Source organism: Molossus molossus, unplaced genomic scaffold (genome assembly GCF_014108415.1).
Source record: "Molossus molossus isolate mMolMol1 unplaced genomic scaffold, mMolMol1.p scaffold_m16_p_1, whole genome shotgun sequence".
Lineage (NCBI taxonomy): Eukaryota > Metazoa > Chordata > Mammalia > Chiroptera > Molossidae > Molossus > Molossus molossus.
The window spans coordinates 136,813,400-136,827,379 of NW_023425344.1; the positions used below are offsets into that span (position 1 = coordinate 136,813,400).

General features: G+C 34.8%; 1 protein-coding gene across 3 annotated transcripts in view; it reads right to left on the reverse strand.

Moving 5' to 3' along the window:
• Window positions 1–5,061: 5,061 nt before the first annotated feature.
• The window catches only part of KLHL28 (kelch like family member 28), a 36,807-nt gene continuing 27,888 nt past the window's right edge, over window positions 5,062–13,980 (reverse strand). For all 3 annotated transcript variants that reach the window (XM_036253244.1, XM_036253245.1, XM_036253246.1), the window contains exons 3-5: window positions 12,951–13,394; window positions 10,580–10,788; window positions 5,062–7,278 (exon numbers count right to left, since the gene is read on the reverse strand). In XM_036253244.1, coding sequence (XP_036109137.1) covers window positions 7,115–7,278; window positions 10,580–10,788; window positions 12,951–13,394 — 817 coding nt within the window. In that variant the 3' untranslated portion in view covers window positions 5,062–7,114. The remainder of the gene's footprint in view (window positions 7,279–10,579; window positions 10,789–12,950; window positions 13,395–13,980) is intronic.

The following is a 13,980-nucleotide window of genomic DNA, read 5'->3' on the forward strand; positions in this document are numbered from 1 at the left end:
ATTGTTTTATAGGGAAGATTTATGGAATCTATGTAAATATCTCCTCATTAAACTTTTGACTTATTCATTTATCAATCTGGATTCATGGTTTATTTTATTCAATGGGTTATAATTTGTTAAAATCATCTTTAAACTCATTTTTCTTTTAGAAATATTCTGTCTAGGCAGGTTCAACTTTATAGAAAAGTTACAAGAATTCCTGGAAACTATTCCCCAAATGTTAACATTTTACTATATTTGCTTTATCTTTTCTCCCTTCTTCTCTATTACCTAGATACATATAAATGTCGGTTTGTTATATGTAATATTTCAACCATTTATAAGTTGCAGACATGATGACTCTTTACTCCTAAATACTTTATTGTGCATTTCCTCAGAAAAAAGAACTATCTTACATAACTATAGTATAATTATTAAAACCAGGGAATTAAAATTGGTTCAGTATTAATATCTAATCTTGGATCTTATTCAGATTTTCCCTCGTCTCAATAATATTGGTATTTTATTACAGCAGCCAAAACTACCTGCAACAGGCAAGATCTAGCAAATTACATATCATCTACCTTTCCACACAAAAATTCCACTTCTTAAAACCTATGTCAGAAAAAAAATGACAAATGCACAAGGCTATTCATTGCAACATTATTTGTAAATGAAAAAGTCTGAAAATAACCTAAATGTCCATCAGCAAACTGCTTAAAGTTCCTATGTCTTGTATATACATATAGCAACGTACTATATATAACTGCAGAAAAGAATAAGAATTTATCTCCATGTATTGATATGGAATAATCCTCTGAATGTATAAGTGAAAAAAGTTGAGCAGTGTTTTTACAGTATACTATGTATTTTTTAAGATAATGGGGAAAGGGATGTAGTCATATTTTCAAAATGAAACAACGGAAGAAACATCTAATAAATATATTTACCTACAAGAGAATAAAATTAGAGTGGAAGACATGGAAATTTAGACAAAACTTAATGTATTCTCATATAGTTTCAACTTTAGGGTCAAATAAATATTTTATATAATTTAAAAATAAAAGTAGCCTGGCCAGTCTCGTTGATGTTTCTCTCTCTCTCTCTCACTGCCCCTTCCTATCTCTCTAAAATCAATAAAAATGTTTTAAAAATTAAAAGTATATCCCTAGAAATTAAAATATGAGTTAAAATAACCAATGTGTATAGTAAATGTACAGCAATGATGTTTTGAGCAAATAAAAAAAGTACTCAGTTTGACTCTAAAAGGAGCATTTTTGTTTATTCATGTGAAATATATTCTAAGGACAAAAATGAATTATAAAGGCATCTTAACTGCATTCATTGTTATTTATATCATATTATTTTGACACTATAAATGTTTATGATAAATCAAATAGGTAGGTATTGTTAATGTTGATAGAAACCACGATTTGTAAGCTAAGGAAAACCATTAAAATCCAAGACTGTTGATTATCTAAAAATATGAGAGATTTCCGATTCTTGCGTGGACAGGTTATCTGGATCCATTCAAGCTTGTGTCCAACATCCTTAAAGCTGGCACCTGGAGCTGCTGTTTATAGCCCTTCCTTAAGCAGGGCTGCTGGTTACCTGCTGCTGGTCACAAAGGTAACAAAATCCTCTGGAATGTTACCTTGTCTGCCTCAAGCACACCTTTCTTAAAGACTGGTTAGAGAATCTAAAGACTAGAAAGCTGGGACTGTACTGAACTTACCCACTGAACACTTGGGCCTACTTTCTTACCAATGTTTCTTTAATAAGCCTGTGAATGTATGGCTACCTACACCCACCTCAACTTTTGTGGCCACTACCTATCTACCAAGAAGAACCAAAAATTTAAGCATGACAGAATTTGCTTAAGTCAGTCCACAACAATTGACACAAAGGAAGTCATGTTTCTCAAATTTATTCTAAACACTTCACATTAAATGAAAGTTAACCAGTCATTACAGAGCATTACCACAATAGTACATACAAAGAATTTTAAAATAAAGGACAAAAGAACACAACCTTCAACAGGTTAAATGCCACTTTAACTATGTAAACAAAAGTAAAATGAAACCCTGATGCTAAAAAGATACCTATTCAGAGGTAAAATACATATACAAAAACATTTAAATATTAACATAATCCACACTAGATCACATTCTTTACAAGAGAGTACATATACTAGTACTCTACATCTACAAAATTTCAAAATCCTGTTAAAATCAAAACCATCTCTGGTTTATGGTACAGCACAATTCATAAGGCAAAAATATAGGTATTATTATCCAGTTCTTTAATTTCACTTGTATTTTAAGGCAAACTTGGAACTTTTTGCTTCATATTTTAAAATAAATGGGACTTACACATAACTTGACAAAAGGAACAATAAATTACCTCTAGTTAAATATGTGAAATATGAAAGACACATGGATAACAATTTTTCTCTCTGCAGAAATGTAAACTGGATTTTTATTTTGACCACATATTCAGACCAATAACAAAACTTGTAAACCTATGGTATTTAAAACTTCCTGTATTCCTCACTCTTTTCAAATATGTATCAACATTGATACATGAATCAACATAGTGTAAGTGAAAATCCAGTATATATCCAGCCACAGAATAATTGGATCTAATTAAATCATGTCTAATTTAAAGTGCTGTTTTACAAAGAAAAAAAGGTTAAAAGGAAGAACTGGATGTTAACTTGACATGTGACATCTTATAATTTCTTAATTTCAGACTACAGAGGTTATACAGATGATCACAAGTTGATTGAACTTTAAGCAGTACATTTATTGTGGAATCTGATTTTCCCGAAAATGAGCACTTAGGTGACGATACTAGAAATTCAACACCCAAACTGAAAACGAACAGAGCATCATATGTGCATCTCTTTTCATCAATGTCAGCCACAGCCTTGATTATGTACTTAGTATTTTTTTAAGCTTCTATAATTCTGTTTTTCAACTAGATAATATACCATCAAATTCTGGGAAATTTGGAATTCTATTGACATTAGGTTTTTTCATAATTTTCTTTCATGCCAATAAAACCTAACTGAATACAAAAGGATACAAATGTTTATACATAAACTGGGTCTTTGATTACTTCTTCTGATGTTGGAGATAAGAAATTAGATTCACACTTTACCACAATAGTTATTTGGGTGTAGGTGTCCCTCACTATATTTTATTCTTTCAATGAAAAGACTGCATTTTATTTATATTTCTACCCTCTTTAGCATCTAGCACAATATCTCATACAAAACCGTAGACCCTCCATATCTATCAAGCTATCAAAATTAAGTTTCAAAATCTAATGAATGCCATTTTCCTATCACTTGATATCACTTCCTATCATTTTATATTCACTCATATCTAAAAAAGTATTAGAAATAACATAGAACTTAAATAAATATCCTCTGGCCTACATTAAAATTCACTTAAGTTCTATTACTATATTCAACAAATATTAAATAGTCAAACATTCCTAAGTGATTATACCTTAAAATAATTACAAAAGGCAATTATCTTCCAAATGATTAGACAATCTCTATTTCTCACTATCACTTTTAAAAAATATATTTTTGGGGCAATCTTAAATAGCTGTCTTCTCCTTGAATATACAACATTTCTTCTAACTTTGTTAATCGTGGGAATTTATAATCAAATATCTTTATCCTTTTTAACATAAGAAACATGTGGCTTTAAATTTACAATTTGTCAGCAGAATCTGCATAATGACACTCCTCACAAATTTGTACAAGAAGGTTGTATTGTAAACTTCTTAGCTGTCAGGTCACATTAATACCTAGTTATTAGGAATGGTACAGTAGGCTTAGCAAATCTGAAATAAATATTTCTAAATTTGTTTTTTTTCTCCTCCTCTACAGGTTTTCATAATTTTTTCCTCTGGTATATGGCTCCTATTATTGCCCAAAATATTTCACATTTAGTCTTCTTCAACATGAAATTAAAATTTCTCCAAATCAATAATCAATAGATGTCTTGGATCGAATTTACCAAATGATTTACATCTTTTACACTAATTTGATAGTGGCAATAATACATTGCCTAAAACACTATTAAAATAAAATGTATAGTATAGCTCTGTTCACAATTAAAATAATTTTCTAGTCTTTCAAATTTCCTTGTGGAGAGGAAGGATTAAATATGGAATAACAGGATGTATTTAACAACTTTATTGATATAAATAGAACATTAAATTGGGAAATTTTAAATTAAGCATGTGATGAAAACTATTTTAATTTGCTTTTCTTTAAAGTCTAGGCCAAACACAATAGTGCACCTTGTTTCTATTCAATATTCAAATTAATTAAAGTTATTGCTATATATCGTTAAATAAGCAACATACAAACTATTCAGGCTGTCAAGTTCATTAGTAGCTCCTGTTGAGTTCTTAATTAGAAGAAACTAAAAATCACTTGCAAGGTTTTATAATCTGTGCAAATATTCATAAAGCATGATACTACTTATGTTTAAAGGTGATTTTTACATAGTTTGTTAGTATATATTTAAGTCTACAACTGGCAGTTTACAGAAGAACAAGGAAAACAGCAAATTGCCCAGCTGCAGTTTCAAGACATAACATGTATGCTATCAAATTAATGTAGGTTTTATAATTACTAATGGCTTCTTAACAACAGTTTAGATCTTTTATGGCACTTAAGAATGCAGTATGAATTTTTCTTACAAATATACACTGGTTTTGCAGTGACTATAAAGAGATGGTGGGCAAGTTTAAAAAATCATGAAAAATAAGATAAAATAAAATGACTACAGTAACATAAATAAAAGTACCGACATCCTAATAAAATGTAAGGTAAGGTGCTCAAGTCTAGTAGACATTTACTCAAACCTGCTAAAACAAAGTGAGTCCACCACTTCTTTTAAATAAGCTGTCACTTGGCAACAGCAAATAATTTTGCTTTAAAGATCATGTCTTTGCCTGGCCTGCGTGGCTCCGTGGATTGAGCGCTGTCCCATGCACTGAGAGGTCTGGGTTCCATTACTAATCAGGGCACAAGCCTGGGTTGCTGGCTCAGTACCCAGTAGGAGTTCTGCAGGAGGCAGCCAATTGATGTTTCTCACATAGATGTTTCTATGTCTCTCTCCCTTCCTCTCTCCTTAAACAATCAATAAAAACAGAAGTATTTTGTAGGTATTTTTGCTGGTCATATTCTGACCCCTTTGAGGTGACAAGCTGTGTGGTTTGTCACCTTTTCTGCATTCAAAAGGATTAGGTCTTATCAGTACTTTTCTGAAATAGCTGGCCTGGCCTGCACATAGTATTATAGAACTAGAATTTTTGCCATTGGATGAGGCTTATAGGTTAGAGTCTAGCTCTCTTCTGCACTGCAAGTCAACTTTGCAGTATTCCTAAAAAGAGGTCAGTGATCACCTTCCAACACTATATAAATAGATGGATTTATTTCCATTTGATAGAAAGTTCTTCCTTTGGATGGCCCAAAGCACCTATTACCTTGCATATATGTGCAGATCAGCTGGGTGGTTCTTTTGTGTCACCTGGGTTCCCTTGAGCAACCACAGTCACCTGCAGAAGCCTGGACCAGTGTACAGAGGGTGAGACCTCATGGAGCAGAGACAGGCTGTCCCAGCTGAGGCCCCTAAACCACAGGTTCCAGGCAATCTACCAGCTGACTCGAGCTACACGAGTCACCCGGGCAAGACCAGCAAAAGAACCACTAACTGAACCCAACCCAAATAGCTGCTTCACAGCAAATAAAATGGTTGTTTTAAGCAATTTTAAGTAAAAAAATTAAAAATCAATAAAAACATATTCTTAAAAAATATTATCTTTTGTCAAAGTAGAACCAAATTTAGAACTATTGCTCAAGTAAACACCGAATTTCCAGTTTTCCTCAATAACTTTAAAATATTCAGTTACCTAAGAAATGTACAGAGTAATGTATAACTGCGGAGTACTTTATATTTAATGCATATATTTGTTTTAAGAAGGATGTAATATCTAGCACAAGAAGAAAGAAAATTTAAAAATGTATCTTTAAATCACTATTCAGGAACCATGGAAAGCAAAACATAAGCATTTGGATTTTTTGATGTTAACACTGGTATACTCACTAACATTTTTAATAAGAAGAAATAAATCAAGCCAGTAAAAAAAAAATACTCTCAAAACATGTCATGCATATCTCATACTGAACAACCAAAAGAACATTGCCATAGTATCCTTGTTAGAACGCCTACAGTTAGCACCATTTTTATATCTGAACACTTTGAAAAAGCAAACAGATGTCTTAAACACAACTTATTATAAGGATATATGAAAAAAGCAATATGCACTAAGAGTGATACTAAACATTTCTCAATTATTTACATCAACACTGGGTAGCTTGATGTACTACGACAAAAAAGAAACTGATATGCTTAACTCTATCCATGCTTAGCATAGCATTGCTGGAGAAGATATCATCCAGCACTGACCTGCCATCTAAAAAAGATATAAACAGCAAATATGACTTCCTTAACTAGGCCTGCAAATATTATGACAGTAAAAGCATTTGTCTTGCAAAGTTATTACATCCCCAGCCCTAAAGCCATTTAACAGGAAGAATGTCCAGCTGACTCACTATGGCATATAATTTATACCCCTTAGAAATACCCCCAAAAAAGCGCACGGCCCTTTATTTAAAATGTGAAGCATATGCATTTACATCCAAGTGTCAGCACTGTGTTCAGTCATTCACTACACTCCAGCATCCAAACGTCGCATCATTCATCCCAGTAAATATGGTGCATATCAAGGAGGAAGGAAGCCAACATTTTAAAACAGCAAGGTTTTCTTCACGTGTACACTTATGAACATAAAAGTCCTTTATGCCAGAATTAGAAGGGAAAAAAGTGCCCAACTGGCAAGATCTTTCCTTCTTGATTATCGATTCACTGTGTAATCAAGAACAACCAAAGCTACTTGTCATTTCAAAGTACCCAACAAAACATTGAGTTTTCATGTCATTTCAAGTTCAAAAGAAAGCAATGCAGCTTTAGGGTTTTAGAAAATTTGACATCCTTTCATACGGCACGAGGTTCATCACCTCACTATTTCCTTGAGTCCACACTTGTCAAAGTGCAGTTAGTCCAAAATTGCAGCGACAGTATATCATGCCAGCCGAATCCAGCCATGTGTCTGAGATAGGGTCATATTTCTGCACGGTGTTCAGATAGGAAGACCCTGAGTGACCACCGACTACATAAAGGTAGTTATCAATTACTGCAGCACCAACTCCTAGGAAAGATGAATAAAAATGAGGGGAAAACATTAACCATCTAGTAAGACTCCTCAGGAAAAAAATGAATTTGTATTTCAATGTTGTCTTGAAATACATTTCAACAATCTAGTATTAATTATATAAGCAATATAGTAATATGAGCTCAAAGGGAAAATATCCCTGAGTATAAAAGTAAAGTAAGAGTTGAAGACGTTGTTCACCTCTGCTCTCCAATCTTATCCTCCCTCTCCTGCACCACAGAAAAATACTATTAAAAATGCAGTGCCCTGGCCAGTTTGGCTCAGCGGCTAGAGTATCAGCCTGCAGACCAGAGAGACCCAGGTTCGGTTTCCGCTAAGGGCACGTACCTCAGTTGAGGTTTGTCCCCGGCCCTGGTTGGGGTCATGTGGGTGGCAACCAGTCAATGTGTCTCTCTCACATCGATGTTTCTCTCTCTTTCTCCCTCTCTCCTTCCCGCTCTATCAGAAGATAAATGCAAAAAATGTCCTTGGGTGAGGATAAAAAAAGAATTAATATAAAAATGCAGTCATTCCTTTCCTGCAGTTTGTGTTCAACTATTTGTCATTATCATTAGATTGCAAACTCCTTGAGTTGGCACCATATTTAAATTCATCTTTGTAATCCTTTAATATTTTGCACAGGATTGTGCATATGGTGGGTACTTAGTAAAGGCTTGGATGAGTTTTTTACAAAGGCCCTGGCCAGTTTGGCTCCGTGGTTAGAGTGGACTGAAGAGCTGTGGGTTTGATTCCAGTCAAGAACACGAACCTAGGTCGCAGTTCATTCCTGGGCCTAGTCAGGGCCGTGTGGGAGGCAACCAATCAATGTGTCTCTTTCATATCGATGTCTCTCTCTCTCTCCCCCCACCCCAACTCTATCTGAAGATAAGTGGAAAAAAAAAAAATACACTACCCACCTTGACTATTTATGAATCAAAATGTTGGCAACATATTTTTAATGAATAGGAATGAACATGAAAAAGAAGAATGCAGTATATATCTTTCCATATGCTTTCTTCTCAATTCGTAATTACATATACTTTTAAAGAAATCTTTTTTCGCCCAGCTGGTGTGGTTCACTGGTTGAGCGTCGACTGTGCACCAAGAGTTCACTGGTTCAATTCCCGGTCAGGACACATGCCCAGGTTGTGGGCCAAATCCCCAGTGGCGGGCGTGCAGGAGGCAGCCAATCGATGTTCTCTCTCAACAATGTTTCTATCTCTCTCTCCCTCTCACTTCCTCTCTTTCAAATCAATAAGGGAAAAAAAATCATTTTTATCAGGATTTTGAAAGTTTACATTACACCATTTTGCTTTTACAAAAGTCCTACATTAAAGCTGAACTTTGAACAATGCAGGGGTTAAAGGCACCAACACCTCCACGTTAAAAAATCCGAGGAGAGCCCTGGCCAGTTTGGCTCAGCGGTTAGAGCGTCCACCTGTAGTCCAGAGAGGCCCGGGTTCGGTTCCCGCTAAGGGCACGTACCTTGATTGCAGTTTGTCCCTGACCCTGGGTGGCAACCATTCGATGTGTCCCTTTCACATCGATGTTTCTTTCTCTCTTTCTCTCCTCTCCCCACTCTATCTAAGCAAAAAATGGAAAAAAAATGTGCTCGGGTAAGGATAAAAAAAAAAAAAAAAAAAATCCGAGGAGATCTTTTGACTCCCCAAAAACTTAATATAGCCTACTATTGACTGGAAGCCTTACTGATAACATAAACAGTTAATGAACACATAATTTGTAATTACATGTATTATATACTGTATTCTTATAATGAAGTAACTTAGAGGAAAAAAGTTAAAATCATAATGAATAGAAAAAAAATATATATAGTATTTTTTTGGGGAAAAAAATGTATATGTGGACTCAAGCGTTCAAACTCATGTTGTTCATGGGTCAACTGTACCTGTTTCATTGATGTAAAGAAATCAAAACGATTTTCCTTTTTACACAAAATGGCAAAAAGTGAAACTAGCATTCAGCATTTGTTTTGCAGCAAATGGTTACAGAGGCAGCATGCACCCCAAGCAGGGAAAATGGCACCATGAGCTCCTTTCCTGGGAACTCAGCCTCTCCACATCAAGCCACCAGAGCTCTGAACTTGGTCTGTGAGCATCTTTGCTTTATCTCAGTTTATTTTGGGCATCCATTAAAAAGATGTGTCCTAAGGCAATTGCTTCTAGGCTTCAGCCATTTTGTTAGAGAGGGTTTCACGGGAATGTTCTTTGTTCGAGTAGCAGGGGAACTTGTATACTGAAATATTTAAAATATCTATAGAGCTACATAATTTATGCTCTGAAAATTTTACTTAATATATTATAGTTCTAAAAAGAACAAGGCTACCTACATTTTTTACATTCTCATTTTTCTATGGCTTGCTCTCTCAATGACACCACAGAAACTAATTCTAGTAGCAACTGAAATAGTTCATTCCATTTGTTCCTTTCAGTTTCCTTTGCATGTTTGTTTCATGAGTTTCTTAAGTCACAAAGGCAAAGACTACTCTAACGTAGTCCAACAGTAACTTATAACTTTCCCCTTATAATGTTCTTTAGTCGGACTCAAAGATTTTTGTCCCTTGATGTATTTGTTTTTCTCCAGGAACCCTGAATTTCAACCTTTTCTTGGTCAATTATACCCCTCGAGGAGAAGAGAACATTAAAATGAACCTACAGACTGCTGATGTGCAATAAAAACAAAACAGAACATCCAAGGATTCTGTGTGTGTGTGTGTATGTAACATATAAAAAGGTGACACTTGTTATGTGGACAAGAGTTTCTATAAAGATACACTGTTGCCCTGGCCAGTTTGGCTCAGCGGTTAGAGCGTCGGCCTGCGGTCCGGAGAGACCCGGGTTCGGTTCCCGCTAAGGGCACGTACCTCGGTTGCAGTTTGTCCCCGGCCCTGGTTGGCCATGCGGGTGGCAGCCACTCGATGTGTCCCTTCACATCGATGTTTCTCTCTCTCTCCCTCCCACTCTATCTGTACAAAAAATGGAAAAATATCCTCGGGTGAGGATTAAAAAAAAATAAATAAATAAAGATACACTGTTACCAGCATTTTTCAAAATGTGTTCTCCAAGTTCAAGACATGATAATGTGCATACTGGTGTATTAAAATTGCAGTAAAGAAATCTATGTAATTTTGTCTAATCTAGCTGTCTCTAAAGTTTACCACAAAATTTTTTTTTTTCTGAACAAGTAATATTCTTTACTATTATATTCCAAAGAACTACTACTCCAAGAAATCACTATAATAATACGGTCCTATATGTTAGAAATTAAAAGTTATTATTACCTGTTCTGGGTTCTTTCATTGGTCTACACACAGTCCACTGATTCTGATGAGGGTCATATCTTTCAATGCTTGACAAGTGTGAGACACCATTATGTCCACCTACCACAAAAATAAAGCCCAGCATAACACCCACACCAAAGTGAATCCTTTTATCTGCCATAGATGCAACCATCTCCCAGGAGTCCTTACTTGGATCATAACGCTCCACACTGCAAATATTCACAAAAGAAAGAATTAATTCACATATTCTTCGTGTCACTATTCCTACTAAAGCAAAAGTAAACTCCACCATTTGAACTTTAAAAAGTTTCATAAATAAAATAGACAGACATAAAACTAGAGTTGTTTGTCCCAAATGTGTTTATTTCACTGATGAGAGTGCAGGAATAAAAGCTTACATTGTGGACCAGGTGCAAACACAGCCACATGCTATCGCATTATATTGTGTCAGCAGCGAGGTATGTTATGGTTATAGAACTTCTGAAGTCAGAAAACCTGAGTTCGAGTGCTGGTGCAGCATATCTAGAGCTGAATGCACCCCAGTCCTACCACTTTGGATTTGTGTGATCCTGGATGTGTCACATTTCCTCTCACCTGCAAAAATGGCAATAATACAACCTCAAAGGATCCATGCAAGAAAAATGTCCAATGAGTATTCATGAGAAAGGACTTTGGAAATCACAAACTGAATATAGATGTATTCTAGGGATACTGAGAGTTTTCTCAAGGGGAGAGAAGAAAAAAAGAGGGATTTCTTTTCTTACAGGAGAATTTTCATGGTGGTTTACCGCAAAGCAAACACTGCAGATTTCATAACACAAACTGGCTAATCATAATAATCTCAGAGTGTTTCAGGAGACTTCAGGGATTTAAGTCAAATCAGCATTCTAGAGAACACTTGGCATTTTCTAGCTGTATTACGAAAATCTGAATCAAATCAGAATTTCCAAAAACACTGCCTAAAAAATTGCAGTAGGCCTTGTAGACTATGCTTTTCCTTGAAGAAGCACAAAGGCAAGCTTATTAAGCTTGTTCTGCTCGTAACCGAACTTCTCAGGAAATCCTAAAGTATTTGAGAGTCAGTGACATAATTCTGGATAGAGACTCGACTGTAGACTAGATTAGAATATAGACTAAACTGTAACTGTTTCTGAAAGGACACGACAATAAAAACCATTAGCACAAAAATACCCGGCCGGTGTGGCTCAGTGGCTGAGCGTCGACCCATGTACCAAGAGGTCACCAGTTCAATTCCTGGTCAGGACACACACCCAAGTTGTGGGCCTGATCCCCAGTGGGGGGCATGCAGGAGGCAGCCAACTGATGTTCTCTCTCATCGATGTTTCTGCCTCTCTCTCACTTCCTCTCTCTCTAAAATCAATAAATAAAAAAAATAAACCATTAGAGCAAAACCACTGGACAAGAATCGATAAACTATAGCAAAAACTTAAAATTCCAGAGTGTTATCTCAAAACTAAAATACTTAACCTTGTATCTAAAGTCTCTGCCAGCAACTTTTCAAAGGAACAGAAATGTATGCTGGGACCCAAATATTGTTCCTCCAACTAAGGGAACAATAAAAAAAGGAAATACTTTACCTAACACAGAAATACATACAAATGCATAGATGAGATGCTGTAGTGCTATTAACTCCTCAGTCAGGTAACAAACCACAATATATTCTTTCATTAAAATGCTCACAATAAATAAAACACACACTACTGTAATTAGTATTAGAGATAAAATGTTTGGAACATCAATTTTCAACAAAGATTCAAAATTATGATTAATTTTCTTTTTTTAAATTATGATTAATTTTCCATATAAGCAGTCACATCATGCTTTTACTTTCCTCAAGTATGTTTCTCCTTTATTGAGAGAATACAAAATACAGAAATCTCAAATTCAGACTCTAGCGTCACTCAAGATACATAACATATATGATTATAGAGTAAGAATCCAGAATATAAGGATTTAAGTTTATGATAAATTATAATATTGTGTAAGCATGTAGGAATTACATGTTTATTCTATTAAGCAATGCAATAACAGGCTATTTACACACACACACACACACACCACCCCAAATCTAAAGTTATCTAAGTTATTTTTAGATTTCTGAATTTTAAAATCTACCCATTTATATTGATTGAATGTAAAATTTAATGAGGTATTTGATTCTTAGGTTTGTATTAAATCCCCATGTAAAACAATTACAATTACACTCACAGAGCAGATTAAATTTCCAAAATGTCTACCAATTACTTTAAAAATTAAAAAGGGAAGTTATTTTAAACATGCACATTGTCTAAAAAGAAGAAATCATTGTTAATAATACTTTAAAAATCTACAGCTTGATTAAGTGAAATACCTGTTCATGTGGGCGGGACCATACCCACCAATGGCATATATCATTCCATCCAGCACAGCTGCAGCAAAACAGCTTCGTGTTGTAGTCATTGGTGCCACAGGTTCCCATTTGCTCAATTTTGGAATATACTTCTCTACAGACTGTAAATAAGACTGTCCATCATAACCACCTAAAGCGTAAAGTTCTCCTGCAAGTACTACTACTCCAAAGGTACTTCGGTGCTCATTCATTCTCTCCAGAGAAGTCCAGGTATTTGTATCAGGATTCCAGCATTCTACTGAATTTTCATGTTTTCTGATAGTGAAATCAGGACGCACATCAGTTTCGATACCACCTATAACATACACTTTTTGGTCTAAAACACATATTCCAAATTCATAGCGAGGAATGTTTAGGGGTGCCAAACCAATCCAAGAGTCACTTTGAGGAAAGTACATCTCCACACTAAAAAATAAGCAGAAAAGATTAAATTTTAAAAATCAAAATGGCCAATAAACAAAAATGTCTATCTCATTAGTAATCAAAAACATGAAATTAAAAACACAATAAACCATGACACACTTTCCAGACTAGAAAAAATTTAAAGTCATATAAAACCTTGGCAAGAAGGTGGAGCAAGGAATGGATACTCTGTTGTTGAGACTGTAAACTGGTAAAACAACTCTGGGAAACAATTTTTCCATTACCTGGTAAATTTGAAGATATATACATGTCTGACTCATCAATTTCATTCCTGTGTATGTATTCTATTGAATTCCTATTATGGTTTTGGACCATGACACACATATAAAAATGTTCATAGCAGCACAACACAATCATCCATCAAAAGAATGAAAAAAGAAGATGGTATATCCACCCTATGACTGAGCAATTCCATCCCTAGATATGTACCCAAGAGAAATGTACACATACATATGCTCACAGATGCATTATTTTTAACAGTTAAAAACTGGATGTTTTCAAATGTTCATTAACCAAAAAATGGATAAATTATGGCATATTATATATGAGAATACTACACAGCAATGAA